Here is a 24,622-nt window from a genome sequence, read left to right as displayed (position 1 = left end):
GCTACGAAAAAGTTGCAGAGCTCTTCCTCTCCCTTTAACAGAAACAAGTTATAACAAGTTATAAAAAGCAAGACAAAGCTGATGCTGGTGTTTTAAAAACGCTATTTGGTCGCAATGGGGGGTTTTATTCTCCTTTCTGATACTGATGTTGAACCTTTCTGTAATATTTTTCTGCCTGTCTTCAGCATCTGTTGTTGTGCTGTGTGTTTGTGTGTGTGTGTGTGTGTGCGCGTGCGTGCGTACGTGCTTGTGTGTATGTGTGCGTGTGGGTGCCCGTGTGTGTGGGTGCCCGTGTGTGTGTGTGCATGTGCGTGTGTGTGTGTATGTATCTGAGGTGTTCGTGAAAGGGACATAATCAGTACTAACAGGGCTGGCCGTCTCTTAGTAGCGTAGCCTTGGTGGTGAATGGGTTCTTTTTAACAATAGCTTGTGGAGTGTCCCTGTCTGTTCTGTCCATTGGTAACAGCATGGTAGTGATTAGGCCTGGAGCACACCGCAGTGGTGAGTACAAAGTGGGTTCTGTTTAAAGTGTTGGGCAGTAAAGAGGAACAGAACAGCTTAGTACCGTTCACATCCCCCTCAGACACTCTAAGACCAGCAGCTGGAACCAAGTACTCACCCCAGTCTGCTCCCTACTCCTTAATACTATCACTCTTACCAACTTTACTGGCCATATGTAACAGATCTAGTCCATAGTGTTCTTCTTCTAACACTCTGCGTCAATGTACTTTTATTCTCCACTTTACTGTTTTTTATCAGAAAAAGCAGTGTGTGCTGCTGGTACTATTTTTCACCTGGCTAAGACTTTGTGAGCCACAGCCACACTATTACTGAAAGGTCATTTTAGAATAACCCTCATTCCCTGTATCACGGCTTAGGAAATGAACTCTTCATTGTAGTCGCCTATGTTCCACAGAACCCATCTATACCCCTAAACGCAGTCCCTTCCTCTCAGTGATTGTTCTCTCTCACTCGGCTCTGTTGTATTGAAAGAAAAACTGGAAGCGTTTTGTGGTGCTTCGGCAGACTTGTGTTAAAGCTCTAATTTGAATGCAGCTGCAGTCTCTGGGGGACAGTGGAAGCAAATGAGCAGTTCTTGTTTTTATCGTTACTGCCCAAACACAAAAGATAGAATGGGTGTGTATGGGTGTGTATGTGTGTGTGTGTGTGGTTGTACAAATGCATAATGGGACTGTGAAAATCTTTGTGTGTGAATGAGTGTATGAGCTCTGTGTGTGAATGTGTGTATGAGCTCTGTGTGTGTATGTGTGTGTGTGTATGTGTGTGTGTGTGTGTGTGTGTGTAGCCTGGTGAAATCAGAACTTGCCACCTCCCCCTTAATTAAGCTCCCTGATGAATCTGTTCTCGTATTTTCCGTTAGTGTTATTACCGATAGCTAACTGAGACCCATGGGTCTGGAAAGGCCACCCCACGCAGAAAAAGACAGTCATTCTTTTGAGATGAAATGAGATGAGGAGAAAGTGAAGAGGACCTAAAAAGGTTTCTGAACTGACATAACCCTTTCTCCTAATGGCATAGTCTGCCAGCTATTCTTTTTCTCCTCGTGCCTGCTGCTGGGCATGAGAGATGCCTCCTCTTCCCCTTTGAAGACAATGTGAGAACAGGGAGCAGGCCCTCACTGATTGGGTACTGACTAGAAGTGAGCAAATCTGATTGGCCGGAGCATTGTAGGGGTCATATGACCTTACACACATACAAGCACAACTTTCACAGACACACACACACACACATAAGCCCACTCAGGGCCTTGCGTTGAAAGCTGAGACTCTCGCTTTTTCTGATTTCCTTGTCCCTACAGGTTACATTGAAGCAGCTGTGATTCCAGTGGGAGCTCGACGAATCAAAGTAGTGGAAGACAAGCCATCCCACAGCTTTCTGGGTAATTACACACCTGATTCCATAATGGATGCACCCTCCTGTCTGAGGGACTGTTGGCCTGGTAGAGCAGGTTGTTGCGTTGTTGTTGTGTATGCATATTAAAACAGACTGTCCTGACTCTAATGCTGCGCTATGATAAATGACAGTGATCTTCTGTTGACAAAGAAGAATGCTGTTTGTCATTTTAGTTAAACACTCACACCAAATCAGAATGACAGACTCTAAGAATTGTTAATCAAGCTGCTGTATAAACAATCCTCAATAGAGGCCATTTTCCTGAGCATCAGCAACTACTCACTCAGTTTAATCGATGGACGGGACCATAATGAGTCGGTGTGATGACACCAACACTCAGTGTTGGTCAATATTGGTTTTCTGTTACATATAGATTTTATTGTTTCTTGGGTAGATTTTTTCCAGTGTTGTGGAAAATGCTTCTTTTACTTGTTTGTTGACTCAAGTTTGGATTGTGTAAGACACATGGGGATTTAACACAGTGAGAAGACAACATGTTTCTTTTTGAATTCGGTCTGCCTCAAGTAATGAGAGGACATACAGCTCTGGGAATCCCCAAAAACTGTTGGAAGTAACATGAAAGTCATCCACTCCCTTTGAGATGAGAACATCTGTTCCTCAAAGTGAAAAAAAAAATACACTACTTCCCTTTGTGCAGAATGAGGGTACATGTAGTTCTCCACTTGCCTAAATGACTAAATAATCTTGCTTGTAAGAAAGAAATCTTGAAAAATGATAGCTAATAAACTGAAAAAGGATCTCAAATGTAAATAATTCTTTCCACGGAGAGAACCATTAAATGAATTTGGTGATCTGAAGAACAGTTCAGCACATCTGACTATTGTGTACTTTCTTGCTGAAGAAGCGCTACTGTATAATCACTCCATAATACATGTTTTCGTTTATTCATGCTAGTGTCTTCTAAGTTGACATACAAAATCCATCAACAGATTCTGTCATCAACTGTTGCTTGCTTGGCTTAAAATGTCAACTTTGGCTTTGTACCATGAGTTGAGGATCTCGCTAACCTTTTCACAGGATTAACATGACAAAGCAGGCACTTTCATGAGGACAAACACTCGAGTCTATCTCTTCAGGGTTCATACTGGGTAAACTGAGATACTGAAACAAAGCAGACTCTGTTATACAGTCGATGAGACAGCCTGTATAACAGACCCTTGGAGGGCCGATTCTGGGACATGTGGATAGCATACATCTTTGGGGAGGCTGCTGTTAAAAATTTTGTCACCAAATGCTCAGCAGCACCGTTGTGAATTATGAAGAGAGCAGTTTATTTTGTAATCTCAGAGAAAAGCGTCACTTTTGACAGCGAGGATGTTTTATTTCATGCCCGTAATTTACCGTATGTCATCGTGTACGTAATCACCAAAATACACGGAGGTGTGAATTTCAAAGACCGTTTCCTTGAGGTGGCAATACCGGCTTGTGGCGTTTGTAGACATATCACAATCTGTGTATGGTTTGAATGTTTCAGCTTTGAAGGACTCCAGCAAGAGATCCATAAACAGCGACTGGAAAATTGAGCTGCCGGGGGAGTTCGAGCTTGCAGGCACTACGGTCCGCTATGTGAGGAGAGGATTGTGGGAGAAGATGTCTGCCAAGGGGCCCACTAAATCTCCACTCCACCTCATGGTAAAGCCATTAGCCATCGCCTTCACCTCTGGGAACACCTCTCTCTCTTTGAACCAGCTATTGTGCCTTCACACGTTTATTTTCCTTTTGAGGGAGGTACTGGGCCTGTGCACTCTTAAACAGTCATGAATCCTGGAGCAGGAGTTTGAGTTCAGGGCATCGTATGTAACGTCTTTGAGTTTCAGAAAAAGAAAAAGGGAAAAAAATAAATAAATTAAAAAAAAAACTGGCTGTGCCATAAGTAGCACCAGTAAGGCTATGACTCTGAAAAGAAATTGACGGCGAAAGTGCAAGCATAGTACAGATGAATAAATGTACCATTTAGTTTATGGATACGCCCACTCTTCCCAAAATCCAGTGTAAACACATAAAGTCATTCAAAAAGACTGGGCACTCATGCTTACTAAATAATAATTTCATATTTTTGGGATGCAGCCATGCAAGACTTGGAGCTTTCTCTTTGTTAAAAAAATCCAGACTAGCATTCATCTTTGAATGCTGGTATTGAAAAGTGATGCTCACATGAACAATATCATTATGACTTCTTGCTTCATTAAAGAGGTACTAACATCTTCATTTTACAAAGAGGTTCGTATAAAACACAGTCCTTTTAGCACTTTTATTTACAATTGTCCTGAAAGTTAGACATTATGGCATTGACAAGATTTAATAAACACTGCACCCTACAGTTGGAAAGTTTCCTGAGGAAAGGGTTTGTAGGGGTTCTGAGCCCTGAGGAGGATCACAATTAGTTTAATTAAGCCATGAAAGAGCTTTCAGTTAAATGCCAGGGACTGAACAACTCCTCTAGATTGCAGTCACTTGACTTCAAACAGCTCAAGTGTTTACATCCCTCTAGAATATTTAGCTAAGCTGCCTGAGGGTAATATAGAGACTTAAACTCAGGATTATGACCTTGAATGAATGAACTAAAGTGTTTTGTGGCTGGTTTGGTACACACACACACACACACACACATACACACACACACACACACACACACATATACATACCTATATAGATATGTATATACATATATGTATAATACGTATATATGTTTTTCCCCTCTAATGTATCCAATTAACAGTACAAAATGTATGGTATACTATAATGAAATTTTCAACTACCAGATCATCATCATCATTAACATGCACCTCCTTGTACTCGAGGTCTCATTGTGTTCACTTACCCACTCTCAGCAGTCATTATGTGATGAACGCAGGCTTACCACCATCAGCATTTAATTATCACAAACATTCCAGCAGCAGACACAGGCATATCTAATTTAAATAGAAGGTGAGTATACATACTAATTTGTTGTAATTAAGCAATTAATTGGAAAGGTTCAGGTATCAAGGCAGGAAGGCGGATTTGGATTTCCTCACGCTGGAGGACAAAATTATTGATTAATAAAAAATGAGCAATTTCTAATGATCTTTATCACATATAATGAGAATATCCATATTATATGAGTACCTTTATCATTGCGTTTCGCCTTCATGTACTTTCCCAGACGTACGCTGATGTTTAGCTTGTTATTGGACGTGCTTCAAGATGTGTGTCTATCAAGTCTCAAAGACGCACAACTTCTTATCTTTTGTCTGCAGTAAGCAGGGAACGAGATGCCCAAGGGGAGACTTTGGATAATGTGGCAAAATTAAAGCCATAATTTAGGATTTATTCACAATTTGTGAATGGCACCACAAAATTGCTTTGTGATGAATCTTCCTTCAACTTCTTTCTGCTTGTACAGCCATAGGCGAAGAGTAAAGAAGCTGAAAAGTTAGAGCAGAGAACCTGAACCAAGTCGAAATATCATAATAACTTCCAGTCTTAGGATGAAGTGGCTGATATATGAAAAATGCCACTATCCGTTAGAGAGAGTGATAGGAATTTCCTGATCGGAGATCATACATACAGTGAATCCTGCCCATAGGCCATTACCCTCTGCCATTTATTCGCTCACTGTAGAAAATGGGTCTCATCAGATTAAGTATCAGATATGGGGGAGGGAGCTGGGTTCCTCATCTGTGGACTGGAAGCAAAATCCAGCCCCATTACTGGAAGTGATTACAGAGATTGAATGAAAGTGCTCTCTCCTTTTCTCACATTATGTTAGCCACCCTGAATCACATCTCCTGCCCAGGTCACGAGTCCACTGACACTAGTCTGCTCCCATTCATTTTTAATGTTGGGAGAGTGAGGCCTTTGCTGTAGAGTAGAAAATATTGTGCTCTATGGCAAAAATCTTTTGGACGCAACTGGAAAGCTGATCATTTACCTGTTACCTTTATTATGTGTACTTATCCTTTGCATGTTGCTGTTATTGGATGTAATGTATGTAATCTACACCAATTTATACCATTTGCTGTAGTATTTTAAGAGATTTTATGGGCACAAATCAAGGGTGCTGATCACTGTATTCATTCAGTAAGTGAATAGCACAGAGCACATTCTACATGGCAGCTCCCATACAGAGCTGTGATTCTTCCCTTTTACTCTCATTTAAACTTGCCACATTTCCACAGTCCTCTGTTGTGATCTCTAATGCAGTGTACTTAAGCCAGCCTGTGGAGAGTGACAGGTTGCCAATGTTTCGTAACATTTACATTAAAGTTACACTTAGGTTTACATTATAGTACAGTAAAAGCCATAACGCTCTCGTGTTTTTTTTCCCACTGTTTACATTTAAGTGGTTTTCTCTTTGTTTATAGCCTGGGTTAACCATAAGTTAAATAGTATGCATGCCACAGAATATATGGAGTTTATTAAATCATAAAGATCTTGTCTCGTAAGTGCTTGGGTATCATCAATGCCAAGTGGTTTCAGTTCAGTTCAATTCAGTTCAAATGTATGTGTACTTCATTAAACCCACTAACATCAGTGTTGTTTTTATGTATCAATATATTTATCTTTATTCAACCTAGTAAGACTCTGTGAGGTTGAGAACTGCTTTTGCAGGGGAAACTTGACAGCAGGTCAGCAGGAGCAAGTCTAAAGTCATCAATATTAAGAGATGACGGTGTGCACAGATCTGCACCATACACACAAATCCATGAATTACTGCACATTACTAAAAAACATATTGAAAACATCAGCAGGAATCAGAAGAGGGTAAATCAAGCTGTGCTTTAGAATCCACAGCAAATTGTTCCAGGACCAGGGTGCACAGCACAAAACGGACAATTTTCCTTTTTCTGTTTTCAATCTGTGGATCTGGCTCCTAAGATTTAACATCTGAACAATTGCCGCTTGTTACTAAAGCAGGTAGACACAACTAAACAGGTTGAAGTGCTAGAGTGGTCTAGTTTCTCTTCCTGTTGTAGTGTAACATTTCTGTTTTCATATATCTGTGTTTTCATTCTCTTCCCAGGTTCTTCTGTTCCATGACCAAACATATGGGATCCACTACGAATACACGGTGTCTCTGAACCAGTCTCAAGAAAACAGCAGTGAGGTGCAGAGAGAACCAGAGTATCTGTATCTCTGGACACATAGCAGCTGGGAGAACTGTAGTGTCCAGTGTGGCGGAGGTTAGTGCAAGGTTGAGGCCTGCTTAATGAAACTAATCCTTGTTGTGTTTGATTGAATTGATTTGAAGCGACAGACATTATTGTTATGTGCTGATTTGTTTTGTGCTGGTCAGTATGGCATAGAAAAGTCATGCTGACCTCTCTAATAATCTCTTTGGCATTAAACCAGTTTCTGGTTTCTGTTTGGGTCCACCCGTCGTCATAGTTTTGCTCCTCGGCGGTTATTGTTTAGTAATTGCTACATAATTACAGGTTACTTGTTGTGTGACACACAGAGAGTTACCTCAGGCAACTTGTTTGTTGAGTGTCTGCTGATTGGATGTTGTATTTAATATGTTCAGATAAAGTGCTCACATGATGTCACACAGCAGTTTTTATGGACTTGCCATGTCTCTTTAAACTGAGGGACAGCACGGTTGCTTTTTATGCACTAAACCAGACTATGGGGAACACTGACTACATTTGCATTCTGCCAAATCTGCACAAATCTGGAAAATTAAAAAGTTAAAATACAGGGTTTATATATAGAAAGATGCTGTAATCTGAGGCATCTGGATTTTTCAGTAATATTTTTGTTAGTTTTACAACTAATTGTCACAAGTTGTGCAAAATGATCCATCTCAACAAACAAGTATTATTTGTACCATTTATTTATGGTTATTTTTAAAATATGTCCTTTGCTTATTAAAGACACAGTTAACTCTCAGTAGTATTGGCATTTTAAGTAAATAAACAGAGGGCAAAAGAAAGGTACTCTAGAGTCTGCTCCATGACCCTGAGTTGTACCTTGCTCAGGTTGTCAATCAATACATATTAGACCCATCAGAGCACCTTTCCCCTTCTTCTGTTTGCCACGACAAGATTCTGACCTTCATTTGTCACGGGGGGGGGGGGGGGGGGGGGGGTAGATATCGTTTTGAGTCATCTCCTCCTGTGTCTAATTGACAGTAATTCGTACTGAGCATCCCTGGAGGCACAAAGATTATGAATGCCAGTCTGGATTCAGTATGTTTCCTGTGTTAGGATGCTGCTGTATTTGATGTGTAGCTGTAAATAGAATAGTGGTTCATGTGTGCTCCATGCTGTCGGACTAAGCTGGAGCTGGCTGGGACAGGCTGCGACTGAGCCTCTGAACCTCAACATCAAACGTCCCAAACCGAGCAGACCACGTCCGCCAGGGGACAGAGAAATGCCATGACTTCATTCCTCTAATAGCAGTGCATCAGGCAGATAAAAGCTCTCTCTATGTCTCTATATCAGCCCTCATACACATGCAACATCCTGCAACATCCCTCAATGCAGCGAGCACAGCAATGCAGTAGAGATACTGCTTGCCCTCAGTTACGTCAGCACTCCTCAGAACCAAGAGCGTAATATTGCTGGTTAGATTTACAGCCAAGAATTAGCACTGAAGTGCCAACCTAAAATAACTCTCAATTAAAAAGCTATTTAGAGAACCTTCTTCCTCTTCTGTAATATTCACCAAGAGCTTGTGGGAACCTCTGGAAGATATACACGTGGAATTAAGAAATAATACAGTTCCACAACACAGTGACATCAGCCATGACGTCATTCAGCTGATCTGTCCTTAATGGTTGGCTCGATACAATCATTCATTTTTATTTCTTTTAATGTTAGTGGTTTTTCATATTGCTTAACTTCAAAGTATTTCTCTTTCTCTCTCTCTCTCTCTCTCTCTCTCTCTCTCTCTCTCTCTCTCTGTTTTGCTAACTCTGTGTGTGTTTGTGGTTTTGGAGGTGAGTGTACATTTTGAGCCACTGATAATAACTGAGGTGTTCAGTTAAAAGAATGATTGTAGAAATAAGTGTATGCGTGGGCAGTTCTGGTTCATTAACAGTTTGTTAATTAATAAGCCGTTTCAGTGTAACTGAAGTCACATGTGAAAATCTTTAAAAGGACGTTTTTTGTCATCCACCATGGATATTATACGGGTATGATATTAGTTACCACTAAAGTCCTTTAATGTTTAGCAGATGAGATGTGTTCACAGGAATATGTCATGGTCGTGACCAAATGGATCTTGATTTGGCTTTTGTTTCTTCATGTGTTAGCGAGTCTTATGGCTCCATATCAGTATGTTGATTGAATGTTTGAGGTGACTGTTCATAGTGGTTAAGCTTAAAATTATAGTGCTCTCTGTGTGCTTATTTTTGGAAAAGAGGCCATTTACTATATTGTGTCTCAAGTACAAATATCCCTGTTTCCCTGGTTACTGTAATTTCGTGTACTGTGGAGACACATTCACTCTTCTAGACAAAACAGTGGGAGTATGCACTCCCTTGAATGAGCTCTGCCAACCTGCTTTCTCACACAAAACCAAATGAACTCTACGCTCTAAGAACTTGTCACATTTGATTAAACTAAGAAATCGCAGGCAATGATGGAAAACCATTACTGTACTAGAATGAAGAGAAATTTACCCCTTTTTGCCCAGTAAATGTTATTTGAAGTAAAAATGGTAAATTGCCATCATACGATGAAGATAGGCCAAAATGTCGTTACAATGGAAAGATGATAGTAGTTTCAAATGGTAATGCAGCTCACAAAAACATCCAGAATCTCTTGTGGTTATTGTCTCATGTACAGATCTATGTGTCACTGAATGTTATGACTGTCAGGATTCTCTGCCTTTATGTATTATTTCTCTGGCTTCACTGCTTTGCTCTGCTCTTCACTGGTCCCCTTGCAGAAGGATTACATTTTGGCCACTCATGGTTTGGCTTGGCGCATTTATCATAACAAAATTAATGAGCTAATCTGCCAGTTTGGCACTTTGCCTTCATTTTTAAGCAAGAACTCATTTAAGCACACTTCACATGGCACAGAGTGGTCAGTGCATTACCCTTTGCTAATTTAGTCGGAGTTCCAGACGACTGCTAAAAATAGACTAACCGTATTTGAGCTCGTTATTTCTAATTAACAGTGTTTTATTTTCTCATTGCCCCTCAATTATAAAAGACTGTGATGTAGTTCAGCAGGGGGTTGGACCAGGCCACATGAGGCTATGAACAGAGAGTCCTCAAGACGCCCTGAAAAATCTTGAGTAAATGCCGCTCTGCTGACTGAGGTTATGTGAAATGTTGGATCAGACGTCTTGAAGAGTAGAGGTCTATCAAGACGGTTTATTTTTTTGTTGATGAGGCCAGTCTGGACCTGAATTATGGCCCGGACCTGAATTACTTTAGTGTCACTAATATTAATGCTCATAAAGTGCAGCATGTTTCTCTAGAAAAAAACATACTGAAAAACGTTCTCTATAGGTCATCTCAGGAGAACGTTTTTCAATATCTTTTGTTGAATATCTGTGGTCCAATATTTTCAATATGTTTGATTTTCATTACTGTAAGTAGAGGTTACATTGGTAAATGCCAGCACAAGGTTCCATGCATGTTCATGTATTATGTATTGCCACAGGCATGGTGTAGCTGTCCTTCCTTATTGTCTGGTTGTGAAAATTTGTTAAAACTTTATTAAGCATATTTGACAATGATTTATTTATTCATTTCATGGTGCTCTTCATCACTTTCATCAGCAACTGGGCGGCTGTGGTTGTCTTTCCCCAGGGGAGAGGAAGACAGTAGTTTCCTGCATGAGGATGATCAATAAAACTATGACCTTGGTGAATGACAGCTTCTGCCAACCAGAAAACCGGCCTGCGCCTCAAGTCCGTCACTGTAACACCCACCCCTGCCAGTACAGGTTAGAACTAAAGGACTATCACTTACCTCACCTTGATCATTGTGTTATGTAACTCAACAGCGATGCATTAGCTCACAGTTTAGTTTATGAGCAAAATTTTCTGCATAAAAGGAATGGATGAATTAAAAAAGAATATTTTATTGAAAAAGCAAAACTAACAAATATATTTCAGCATCATTGTGAATCAGTGTTATTGTACATAAACACATAGCAGACAATAGTGTACAAAAATATTAAATAACTAATGGTCTCTGAAAACAGAAAATCCGTGGAACTGTCTAAACTGGCAAAATAAAATGAGATTAAAAAAATAATACTCAAGCACTGCCATGTCTAAGGAACATTTTTAGGTGATCATTCTCAGAGAGGGAGATACATCAGAGAAAATGCTAGCTCAGCAGTGACGCTGTGATTAGCTCTTGTTTTCCCCGGTTTCCATTTCTGTCCCTCTATTGAAGTAATTCAGACTGGTCTCTGGAGCCAGTAACGGGACGTTACTGAAGTCCTCGTGCTACACCAAACCCAATAAAAGCTCTTTAGGACGCGTGCCATGCATTTTTTATTGGAGCGGTGCGTGTCTGGAAATGTTTTTAGTGGAGCTTTTGATGTAATCAAGTCACTTTTCAGACCTTGCAAATTCTCTCTCTTCGTGTAGACCATGTCACTGTGTGGTGCACTCTGTGTATGGAGGGGACTCTAAGCCATGAACTGTTCTGTGTCATGAACCAGACAGAAGGTTTAGCCAAATACCCGTTTAAATCTCATTTACAATTCTGGCAAAATGGAAAGTCGGTTTCTTCTATTTGATTATAGTGTCTGAACATCTGTAATTAACACGTACACACAGCGTTTCCATCCTTGCGTTTCCATTATATTTGACTGTTGTGGTTAAGATGCACCGTGTCTTCACTCGTGTTTCCATATTCTGCGACTGGAGCTGAAAAAAAAAAAACCCCAAACCATAGAACTTGTTCATTTGTTCTTATTTTTATCATCCTTCAAAAGACTGTCTAGGCTCTTGACTGGAGCTGTTGCTATCCTCAGGAATGTGCAGGCTAGAGACAGACAGACACTTTGAAGACACGTTAATGGGCGGAAGCATCACATAGTAAAAATACAGTCAGGATGTGGAGACATGAGCTATCAGACAGAGCTGCTGGACAAAGTGAAAAACCCTCTTAGTCCAGATATTGTGCTGTTATTGTTTATAGGTATTTGCAGGATATAAGTGAAGGGCTAAGTGCAGATTTTTTTTTTAAATTAACACACTCTCATGCTGTTCATGATGATTTGTTGTACTTTGAATCTGTTCCTATGATGATCCTAAACTACAATAGAGTTTAAACTCCTCTGTTGAGGAGTAAGTGACTTTGTGACTGATTGTCAAAGGTAATCATTTGTATTTAAAGTTATTTTCTTTGCTTTGTGCATATCACATGACCTGGTGTTTCACTGCATCCTCTCTCTCTCTCTCTCTCTCTCTCTCTCTCTGTCTCTCTCTCTCTGTCTCTCAGGTGGGTTGCGGGTGACTGGGGGGCTTGCTCAGTTACTTGTGGTAAGGGACTGCAGATGAGGGAGGTAGTTTGTGTGTACCAGCTCCAGAACGGCTCCTTTATCAACACCAGAGACCTGTACTGCATAAGTGCCAAACCTCCCAGCATCCAGCAATGCGAAGGTCGGGACTGCCTGACCATATGGGAAGCCTCAGAGTGGTCCAAGGTCTGTCTGCATCTCCCACTTTACTCATTTAAACTGTTAAAACTCACACTGCTTTTTTACGTGCTTTTTTTTTCTGTATTGCCCTTGCTTGACTCCACTTAATGCCTGATAGGCCCAAATGTACCAAATTACAAAATGTATACTAAATACCATTAATAGTTGTTGTTGTTTTTATGCTTAACGCAAACCCGACTGTAACTCATTTGTATTCGCAGTCTCAATAGTGGGGATTTGTCTGATGTCCTGTGGAGGGCAGCCGTGCTTCTCCTTCTCTCTCTCTCTTTTTCTCTGTCTCTGTCTCTCTCTCTCTCTCTCACACACACACACACACACACCTCTCTCTCTGCTCTTTCACTCTGCATATTCTGGGTGTTTGCTCCCTTCAATTTATCCACTTCATTAGAGAGGATTCTGAAAGTGGGTAGAGCTGTTAATGTGGCTCCACAGGGGTTGTATTTTAATGAGTAAGGCTCTCTTCTTCTCTCTCCTTCGTACTTCCTCCTCCCTTCCCCTTCCCTTTTTATTTCCCTCCTCACCCCTCTCTCTCTCTCTCTCTCTCTCTCTCTCTCTCAGTGCTCATCAGACTGTGGGCGTGGCACACGGAGACGCACTGTCACCTGCACTAACCCTCAGGGGCGCTGTGACCCTGTGTCCCGCCCGACAGAGGAGGAAGCATGCGAGGATCACTCAAAATGTTTTGAGTGGAAAACTGGGGATTGGTCAAAGGTACAGGACTCACACAATCACACACACATACACATACAGACACACACACGCACACACACACACACATACACACACATACACATACACACATATACACACACACACACACACAAACACATATACACACAGATACACACACACACACACACACACAGTTGGTCTGAAACAGGCTCTGACACAAAAGGTGAATGCTCTGGAGATTGTTAATTAGCTAAGAGGTCAAATGTTTCCTTCCTTCAGAGGTTATGAAAGTAACATATACTGGTTGTTGTTGAAGTCTTGTACGATATGAAGTTGCTGTTTTGGTCTTGTTCGTCTGAGAGGCGCTGCCGTAGCCAGTGCTAGAACTGTACTCACAGAGAGTGGGTGCGGGAGCTGGGGGTCAATTTCCAGTTTAATTTCAGTTCGTTTCTCTGAACAGTGCATTTCTTGACCCCAGTGCCATTTCCAATTTAAGCGTGGAATCAAAACTGGAATTGGAATGGAAGTGAGCTGGCAGATGAGCAGGTAGCCAGTCTGTGCTCCTTGACCTATAGAATCCTCCTGAACATGCTGACAGTTAGACTCACACACCAGCTGAGACATGATGTAGCCCCTGTTTGGTCAGCTATTGTTGATATAGTGTCACATGACTATACATCTTGTTTGCGCTTCAGCTGACTTTGTTATTCAGTGTGTAGTATTTACAGCAGGAAGTCTTTTAAAACGGACAGGTAAGTCAGCCAATAAGAACAAAACGTAATGGACAAATAGGTGGAGGGGAGACGGTGGTGCTATAGCGCGAAAGGATCTGTCCGAGATAACTCCTGGTTTTTTTGCTTCTTAGATTGTTTTGCAGAAACATGGCTTAAATATTGAATATTGTACCTTAGCTTCAAACTCACAACATAAAAGCTGTACAGTGAGGCTTCCTCAGAGATTCACAATGGAGCAGGAAAGAGCAAGTCTGTCCGTGACAGAAAGGAAATACATTAGTTATATCTGTATTCCTGTGCATGTCTGTGTGCAGTTCACACATTTCCCAGACATCCCTAGAATCTTTCAGATGAATGTCTCCTGCTCGTGGGCTAATGGCAGAGCCACAAGACTGTATTTATAGTCAGCATCAGCCCGTGCTTCTCCAGTTCCTATGCTCAACTAATTTAAAGTTATTTCTTTTTTTTTTGCGATTTAGTCTCTGTTTGTGTTGTTGTCCTCTTTAAGAGCTGTATGGATGCTTGCTTTACCTTCAGATATTGTTGGACACAGCTCTGATATGCATGCTTCTTACTAATTTATTATTCACTTTTATGGGTGACGTTTGAGAGGTGTCAGCCAACTGACACTGCAAGGTCAGATCAGGAGCATATGAAGGGAAGGACCTTGAGCTCCTACTCTTTAGGAGAGATACTAAAAACAGGAGGTTGGGGCGACCCTCACGGTCCCTGATATGAGTGTGTGACTCACCTTTTAACTGCTCCTCAACAGCAGCCACAGATGGATAAGTCATTGCGGTCAAAACCTGGAAAGACTTTTGAAGGTTGTGTGTGAAATGGCTCAGGTTTCAAACTGTGGTAAAGAAGACTCCTACTGGAGCAGGTGAGCTCGGAACCTACGTTTAAAAACAACCAAAAGAAACCAAAACAAAACACAGAGTTCTGATGGGATGATACCGTCATACTCATAAAGACAGATAATATTAAGTTAAAATAAATATCTAGGATGAAACAACCATGACAAAAGAGAGCTAAAAAAATAATAATGATGACAAGGATGTATTAGGATAAAGTTGATTGCTTGTAGCATTTTTTTGTCCAGTTGAAATAGTCAATACTTTGTCATAGTATAAGTCCAGCAGCATTAAGAATGTAGTACAGTCGGCCCTCAGTATCCGCAGGTTCCGCATCCACGGATTCAACTGACCGTGGATCGAAAATATTAAAAAAAAAAAAATTCCAGAAAGTTCCAAAAAGCAAAACTTGAATTTGCTGTGTGCTGAGCACTATGCTGAATCCACGTAAATGCAGTGATGTGTAGCCCTGCTGTAGCCTCCAGTCATTCAGTCATTTCACAGATCCTCAGTCTCTCTCCAGCACTCGTTGTTTGAGCATTGTTGTTTTAGCCCACCGAACATGTACAGACTGTTTTCTTGTCATTATGCCCTAAACAATACAGTATAACAACTATTTACATAGCATTTACACTGTATTAGGTGTTATAAGTAATCTAGAGATGATTTAAAGTATGGGGGGGGGGGCGGTGTGCGTAGGTTATATGCATGTGAGGGACTTGAGCATCCGTGGATTTTGGTATCCGCAGGAGGTCCTGGAACCGATCTGGAAGGCTGACTGTAATTGTTAAGTTGTCACCATTTCACTGAAAATTGCCCAACATAATTTCTTAGCCCATTGTTCCAGAATTATGAACTGACTATGGTCAAGTAAAACTCTTTATTTAAGTAGAAGTGCACATCCTCCCTTGGTGAGTTTCCACTTGGAGTCCATAATGAGATGAACTGAAGGATGCTGTGGATGGTTGCTGTCCTAAAGCAAAACAAACTGTATTAATGATCCCCTCTACAACGTTCCAATCAGGGATTAGCAAAGATAATTGTGTGGAAACTCAAGACTTCTGCAGTGTGGATGACACGAGGTTGTTTTTACCCAGTCTGCAAAGCGTAGATAGCCATTTCACTGTCTAAAAAGACACAGATGCCCGTCTGCTCAAAGTAATTTAAGCTGCGGCGTGCAATTTTCCAGTGCTCAGCCTTTGGATCCTGGGTGTATCTGAATGTTTGTCATGTTTGTCCAATTATGTGAAACAAATTTTACATGCTGGCAAAAAAGGACACAGTTACAGCCTACATTTTTATGTTAGCCAAAAGATTAACACTGAAACAATAGTTTGATTTTTAATTGATTGTTTCCCATTCATTTGGAACAGTTGATCCATTCCAGAAGGCCAGATCAATTTTAGATCCTCTTAAAACCATAACCAAAAGCTAAGTGTGCTTACGTGTTGCAAATGAAGTAGCTAAAACCCATTTGAGAGGTCTATGCCATGTTCCTTTGAATCAAATAAAGCGATCGATTATAATATGACCTGAGGGGACCTGATTTTCATTTTACATTTGTAGGATGATAGTCAGCCCTACACATCTGCTAGCCTGTTGTATAAGGGTGTCAGGTTTGTGGCGTGGAGCTCACTTTGATCAATGAAGTGAGTGTTTTCTAAGAGGCTTTGGTGCTCGGTCACCCACTGTGATTCCTCTCTCTATGTTAATAATACATAGAAGGCTGCAGGAATGTGCGCCAAGTGCTGCATGTTGGAGTCTTTCATTTGGCATGAAGCAGTCTGGTTTTCCACAACTGAATTTATTGAAAGGTCTTGATTGAAAGCCAATCCTTGATGAGCAGAGAACCTACATGCTGATTTCATTTGCACTAGACCATTTCTCTTAAAAAAAAAAAAAGACATAAAAATGGTTAGGAAAGCATCTTGGGTGCACATTGAAGCTTAGAAATGTATTGGTGTGACTTTCAGTTAACACCTAAACAAACAGAACTGCTTCATGCTTTTTGTAAACATAATGTTTTCCACATATTCTTTGTTTTTGTGGTATTTCCAGAACACATATGCACCGTGTTATCATTCTCTTAATAGGGTCAGGATAGTTTCGTTCATTTCTCATATAATTCCAGAAATCCCTCAGGTTTGCTGCCTGATCCCTGTTTATCCCAGCCAAGATGATAGACTAACTGAATTTGTTCCAAGCTTGTCAGAAAAAATAAGTTTATTAGAATGTATTAAAATATCATTGAGATAAGCTGATTCAATTTTGGAGCTGAGTTATTTGAAAATGAAGCTCTCGATTGGGAGTTGACTGTGCGTGAGCGTGACGACTACAGCAGGCGCTGGAGATCCTCTGACATTTTACCATCGGTTTAATGACATGCATTATTCAAGAAATGTTTTCTCTGCTTGTCTCCTTTCAGAGACCTACCCAAGTGTCTGAGACTTAATTGGTTATAAGCTGGTTCGCTTGATCATTCAGACAACACCCTGTGTTACCTTATGGATATGAGGAGACACAGGTTTCTGAACAGTGATGAATGTAATGAGATGGTCTCAAGCCTGCTTTAGCGTGGTAACAGTCCATTGTCAAACTATTTATTAACAGAAGTGTCAAGGAGAAGGCTGCACCCTAAATTGCTCTCTAAGCCTACAGATAACAGTGAAAATTGGGGTAACTAATCAGTTATGTCTGCTCTGTATTGTAGAGAGAGAACAACCAGTTAGATCTGAAGGTGAAACTGTAGTACCAAAGAAACAAATGTTAACACTACAGTTTTTTTCTATGCCAGTGTGTGCAGGTATCCTGGACCTTTATAATCATTCATAATCATTCATCATACTCATAGCCATGGGATTTTTGAAGTTATGATAGATGGCATGCGTAAGAAAATGACATTTCATTTTGATGTGAACACTGAGTGGAACATCAGAAGATGTGTTTTCTTTTGAGAGAAAATGAATATCCAATCGATAGTCTGGTCTGTAATACTCCTTTCAAACTCTGCTTGACTTTGTCTTTGTAAATTTCTATAGTGCTCTTCATCCTGTGGGAGGGGTCTTCAGTCCAGAGTTGTCCAATGCATGCACAGAGTGACGGGTCGCCATGGCAACAACTGCCCCGGGGTTTTAAAACCTCCGGCCTACAGGCAATGCCACCAGGAAGCGTGCAATGAGAAAGTGAATGTCAACACCATCACTTCACCCAGGCTTGGTAAGTCAGACACTTTTTTAAGGCTTTTGTAGCTCTTTGTAGAGAATTGATTTAGTCTTTTGTAAACCCTATTACACTTTACCTCATCTCTCGTCTTTAGTTTGTATACCTGTGTATACAGTGTGTTTACTCAGGTACTCCTTCTCTCTCTGTTCTTGCTAAGTAGCATAGGCGTAAAAGCAAACATTTACACTTGCATGTTGTCACATGTATGGAAATCAGAAAACTAGGATAGCTCACCTGACCTATCACTGCAAATCAGCACCAAGATTACAGCCTAATAAGCTGTAACAGGCACTTTCAAAGGCTTGCAAGGCATTGGGGGATAAGACTTCTAGTTTGGTTCACTGTGAAACTAGTTTTACTCGGTCAGTTCTCACAGTTGGCAGGTTAATGTGTATTCAGATTAAGCTAATTTCATGATGACCATGAATGTCTTGATTTTACGTAAAATGTTATTATTTCTGTGTTAATTCAGAAGTATTTGTCATGTACTTGTTCTATATATATGTTTTATATATAAATGTGTGTGTGTTTGTGCCGTTGTTGTGTATATATATATATATATATATATATATATATATATATATATATGGGGGGGGTTGTTTTTTTATGTTTGTTTGTTTGTCTGTTGATCAGTTTTTATAGCGTAACACAGTTTCTATGTGTTTCATAGTGTCCGTTCCGTGATACATTTACCTCACTATGTCTTAGGACTTTGTATCAGCTTTTGCTCTGAACTATGAGATGATTGAATTATTCTTACCTTGTTCATGTTATTGAACTATACTATATTATTGAGAGCACAGTGAGGTGTCCAGACCACAGTCTTTCGGTGGTGACCTTTGTTGTACTGTGCTATTTATCCCTGATGTGTGACACACTAAGTGCCCTGTTCTTTTGTTGCTCCTGCAGCGGCATTGACATACAAATGCACAGGGGACCAGTGGACGGTGTACTGCAGAGTGATCCGAGAGAAGAACCTGTGCCAGGACATGCGCTGGTACCAACGCTGTTGCCAAACCTGTAGAGACTTTTATGCCAACAAAATGCCACACAATAGTTAATGACAAAAGCACTCTGTAGCTTGACAGTTTTATTTTCTATGATGATGATGATGATTATTATTATTATTATTATTATTATTGTTATTATTAAGATAATCAGAAAGGAGAACACTAAATATCTATGTGGGATCTAAAGCTTACAATTTTATGACTTGAAAAGTTTTTTTTTTTGTTGTTTTTGTTTTTTAATCTAGTTCTTTCTCTTTTTTAAATCTTGCTGTAAACCAAAGCTAGGTGTGTGGAGACTTTGTAAGTGACCCTGAGTACATTGTGTCTTGTACATTATGCTGGTTTTTATGCAATTTCTCTCTGAGACTTGGCTGGCGATGCTTTTTCAAAGGCACTGGCTGGCCAGTAACCCACCATTGAGTAATGGGACCTGGTTCTATTTTAGAATCCCTTATCTACATCTTATATTTTTATTTCCATTATGTTGTATAAGTTCTCTTTATAATTGTGACGTTTTCTTATTTAATACTTACGAGCCATTAGAGTTAAACAGCTAGCGATAGATAAGCCACCAAAAGAGGCCGTCTTTTGGAGGCCTTTCTAGGACGCGTAGCATCGACCAGTCCTCTCATTAGGGGCGTCATATTGAGGCACTGTAGAAAGCTGACTTACCTGCACAAACTATTTGGGGTGATCATAGTAGGTGACTGGGTCTGGAGCTGATCTGTAGATCTGGTCGCCTTGACCGCGCATTCCATTGGAACATGACTGTTTACATGCAGCAAAAGAGTTCTTCCAGGTTTTCTTTGGTGGACCGAATTTATAGAATATTAGTGCTATATCATAATTTTACTTCAGTATTTGTGACTGTTTTACGTAAAACTCACTCTTGAAGAGACTGAGTGTGAGAGAGAGTATGAGTGGAGGTGATGAAACCTTATCCCTCCTTGATGGAGAGGTTTACCAATTTTTGGTACACATACAATGGATGGATCTTGATGACTGCATACTCTAACATTATGTCGTACTGTACCATTGAAAGAAAAAGCTAAAGCTAATATAATTTGTGGTATTCTCTATACACGCATACATAGAGTACCATGATCTCTTGAATATGTCTCCTGTGACAGTGCATTATTTCTACTAATGCAGTATATATATATAAAAAATACAGCTGTAGATTAGTACTTCTTAATATAGACATTGTTACATGTCGCGCTCCTCTGCTAACATGCTAACTCCCTATCATTTGGGTTGTTTGGTTTTCACTTTATTTTGCAGCAGAATTGATTTCCACTGCAGTGCTCAGAGACCACCAGGTCCGATCAGAATCTAGAGTCAACAATACAGCTGGGACACTGCGAATAATCACACAGCCCAGCGCTTTGACTAAGACTGAGTAAATACTCCGAAGTTAATCAGCTAACAAATCATTAATCTGAGCTCGCAGGATTTACTCAGAGATGTTTAGATATGAGCACAGAGCTGCAGACCACTTAGGGTGGTCTCGCTGAATTTTAAGTCCATGTGCTGCCAGTTCGCCCTTGGCAACACAGAGATGTGTGATAAGTACTCTTCAGGCCGAAGGATAGGGATCTGACTGGGCGCAAAAGGTCATGCTTTTGAAAGGAAGCCTTTTGAAAACTCTCCAAACACACCTGACCTATGAGTGTATTGCATCACTCTTTGGTGTAAAGGACTGGTTCCAGCACCATCTCCTCAAAGTGCTGCAGGATTATACATAATGAGAGATTAAAACAGAGCTTGTTACACATAAGGCAAAAAAAAACAAACAGTCTAGTAATATTGATAATAATGACAATTCTGATTTAGTCTTATATGTGTTATATAGGTAAAATGAAATATATGTGTGTATGAGTTACTGAAGTCATGTTAAAATGTGAACTCTGACTGCAGGTTCGTACTTCAGAGAGCAGCCCCCAACGGTTTGGTGTCCTAGTGTTTGTGTATGTGTGTTTTGCATGTGTGTGAGTTTTGCATGTGTGTGTGTGTGTGTGCGTGTGCGTGCATGAGTGTGTCTGTGTGTGTGTGTATGTGTGTGTGTGTGTGTGTGTGTGTGAAAGCGCACATGCCCCAGCCCCTGTTTTTGCAGGGTAGCCCTGTGGGGTTATTCGGTGCTAGACAGATTTCACTACTGTGGAATTCAGCTAAATTTTTTTTTTGTTATTGTTGTTGTTTAATGTTTTGTTACTGTTTTTCCATATGTAATTACAGAAAAAATGTTTTGATGTTATTAGGATTATTTAATATCAAAATGTAGCTACTTTCTTATCTCTGAATTATTTGGTGCGATTTGCTTCATTTTACTGATATAGTGCCAATTTGCTTACATATTCCAGTACTGTATGTCTTTAGTTGCACACGTTTGGTACATAAACTGCCACTATATTTGTTTTATGGTGCTGATTTGGTTAAACCTCTGTTTAATAAATAATATTTTAATGTTTTTAATAAATTAATATCTTGTCATACAGGGATTAACCATTTTGTCTGTTTTGATGTTTCAACCACACACTTGCAGTAGTAAATTGTAATGTCATTAAACATAATACACATGTAATAAAGCAACATGAATATGTAAAACCATATGACAGTATACTGTATGTAGATATAGTTTTCAAATTTGCTGTATTTTTAATGAAAAATGCAATAGATTTCTCATGGAAATAAATGAAATGAAATGTTGCACAAAACATACACACATATATATAAATATATTGGGAATTGCAACATACCCCCTTATTCTCAATTGCTAAGAGCCTGCTCAGATTCTCAGTTAAAGCTGTTCTGTTTCTTTGTGTTCCTATTCTGTGCATTTCCACTTCTCATGATGGATATTTCCACACTGAATCATGAGAACAATATATGTAGAGTAGCTGGCCGGCCGCCACATGACGAATGGCCATCTGGCCGGCTGTCTGTGGTCGTAAATTCACAGCAGTCAGCGTAACGCTTCTGAGGTGGTGTGAAAGGATGCAAAGTGAAGGTCACTGTCGTTTTCAGAGACATGTCTAACACCCCAAAACACCCAGCATGCTGAATGAGATGTTCTTTCTCCTCTGTGTCTCTCTGCACACAGAAGTTTTACATACCCACATAAACACACGCGCGCGTGCGCACCACACACGGAAGTATATATTTATATATAAGGAGGAATTGATTAATGTGGTCACTGTGTGTTTGTCACATATATGATGTGTTTTGTCTTATGAATAAATTCATGATAGATTTCATGGAGTTTTTGAAACTTTAAATGTTATTTACATCTTTTTAATCAGTCTAGAGTGAATGGTATTGGAGGACATTACGCTGTATCCCCACCCTGTCACTAGCTGCTTACTTTCATGTGTTATGTCATAAGTTCGGGGTTAGAACAGCATTTCCAGGCTGCTCATCTCTTTACACAGAGGGAGTGAGTGAGTTGATGATGTTGACGATGTCCATGGCACAGTAAATTTGGTTAATGAAACTTAATATGGTTAATTGAATTTATTTGCTGGGGTTTCTTTCATATGAGATCACGTGGCAGCAATTAGTCATGACATAAAACTATGACCCATGAGGCAAGTCACATGAGGGAAAAGAAGAGAAAAAAATCACCTTCCACAGGGTGCAGGGCGTGGATCACATGTATCATGTGACTCATTAAATGGGAAAAGACTATTATGGCCCATGGTAAAGCATATAGAAAATAGGGCAAGTGTAATAGGATGTAATACTGAAGCAAATTTTTTGTTAACTTATTTTCCCTTGAAGCATTTTGAAGTTTGTATTATTCATGCAAGTGATAGGAACATTTTAGAGGTTTGTTAGTTATTCAAAGCATGGCTGTGGAAAAGGCAGTCGGTTGATGAATGGTCTAGCAGGACCACAGTGTTTTTTAATGGACTCCTCACTGGCAAGAAGTCATTTGTGGATCAAAAGTGACAGCAGGAATAGCTTCACTCTGGTCTCCAGCTTTTATCACCAGCAGTCTATTTAGTCAACCCACTGTGGTCTAGAAAGAATTAATAAATGTGATTTCTTCTGGAATGACAAACTATCTTATCCTTATTGTGATTCTGGACATGAATGTGCACAATAAACTGGATAAACGGAATGCTGAGGCACCTCTGACCTCACATGCAAACAAGGTTTATCTTGTAAAGAAAGAGTGATGGAGCTTTGCAAACGATAAACATTACACCTCTCCTATTGTAGCCATTAGCAAACTTTCTAGAAGGCTGTGTTGGTGACTTTGAAGCTCATTGATGCTGGTATCTGTAGTCATGACTCCCAAATAATATGAGGAACGTGGAGCTTTTGGTGGAGCTGTGTTTGGTAAAACCACTCCTTCACAGTCATCCTGTCTCTGTGTACTGGATGATGATTTCTTTCATAAAACAGTTTTGAGAGAGAGAGAGAAAAAAAAATATCCCTTCTCAAAACCATATTTTAGGTTGAAAAATGACTGAGTCATTGATGAAATGCTGACTGATTGCTGTGGGATTTTTTATACACCATACAACAGATTCGCAGCAGGAAATCTTCCCAAAAGCAATCAGGCACTGCTCTGCTCCTCTCAGCTCACAGCTGTTACGTAAAACTTTTCCAAATCAGATTTGCTTGGTAGGCGAGAAAAAGCCATCATTTCATCATTGTAAATTCAACTGTTATTTCCAGACCAGGCCATTTCCAAGCTGTTTCCCTAATATTGCATTCGAGCACTTGCAGCACCAGTAGATATGACGTTCTGAAATGAATCACAAACGGACTTAAAGAGCATGATGTTCCGTGAGAGTCTGGAGAAACGGGGTAGTGTGCTTGAAAGTGAAGGGAAAGAGGAAAGGGGCGAAAGAGAAGGGAGCGATTGCTCACGTAGTTCATTCCCTGGCAAGTCAGTCAAGCCCTCATGCTATTACCCAGCTTTTTCTAATGAATGAGGTCATCGCATGGTTAATGTTTTATGGCTCCGAGCCAAGCCAAGGAGCGGGGAAAACCTATACATCATTTTTAAAGGGCTGGGGTGCTGAAGCGCTCGTATTCCACGCTATCCCAGAGTTGTTACGGAGCTGTTATGTAATGTCTCTCGTGATCCTCAACGTATTACCTGTCATGTTTAAGATTACCGGTGGTGTGGTATTTTGGGTTAGTGTCAGGCTTTCTGATTACCTGGTGCATTAACACACACTGAAAAAAGTGTTTTGTGAAAAAAAAAAAAAACAATACTTGTGAATGGGAGTGGAGCTGTTTCTCGAGTGCTCCTGACTGTTTATCCCTCTTTTTCATCGCATTGGGTTGAGACTGATTAATGATAGAGGCGATTATTCTTACAGGGGGTGAAGTGTGGAAGATCGGGCTCCAACTGTCAAACTCTCATCTGGTGTTTTTTTTTTTTTTTTTGCCCTCGCAGTTCTCTTCAGAGTGCACAGATGCTCATCTAATATGAAATCTGTGGAGGAATCTGGGGCCATTACTCACAGCAGTAACAAAGCAACACTCGGAAACCTAAGACAGAATTTTTCCCATCATGTGACCATAGAGATCACAACCACCTGGTGGTAGCATCATTTAAC

General features: G+C 40.2%; 1 protein-coding gene across 1 annotated transcript in view; it reads left to right on the top strand.

The window, feature by feature from the left end:
• Positions 1 to 19,097, top strand: part of adamts17 (ADAM metallopeptidase with thrombospondin type 1 motif, 17) — a 66,314-nt gene extending 47,217 nt beyond the window's left edge. Inside the window, exons 17-24 of the mRNA XM_030765099.1 lie at positions 1,820 to 1,900; positions 3,410 to 3,567; positions 6,941 to 7,100; positions 10,685 to 10,820; positions 12,335 to 12,539; positions 13,113 to 13,265; positions 17,853 to 18,030; positions 18,946 to 19,097. Of these exons, the coding sequence (XP_030620959.1) occupies positions 1,820 to 1,900; positions 3,410 to 3,567; positions 6,941 to 7,100; positions 10,685 to 10,820; positions 12,335 to 12,539; positions 13,113 to 13,265; positions 17,853 to 18,030; positions 18,946 to 19,097 (1,223 nt within the window). The remainder of the gene's footprint in view (positions 1 to 1,819; positions 1,901 to 3,409; positions 3,568 to 6,940; positions 7,101 to 10,684; positions 10,821 to 12,334; positions 12,540 to 13,112; positions 13,266 to 17,852; positions 18,031 to 18,945) is intronic.
• Positions 19,098 to 24,622: the final 5,525 nt, after the last annotated feature.

The sequence above is a fragment of the Chanos chanos genome, chromosome 2, assembly GCF_902362185.1.
Source record: "Chanos chanos chromosome 2, fChaCha1.1, whole genome shotgun sequence".
NCBI lineage: Eukaryota > Metazoa > Chordata > Actinopteri > Gonorynchiformes > Chanidae > Chanos > Chanos chanos.
This window is presented reverse-complemented; position numbering and strand designations above follow the sequence as displayed.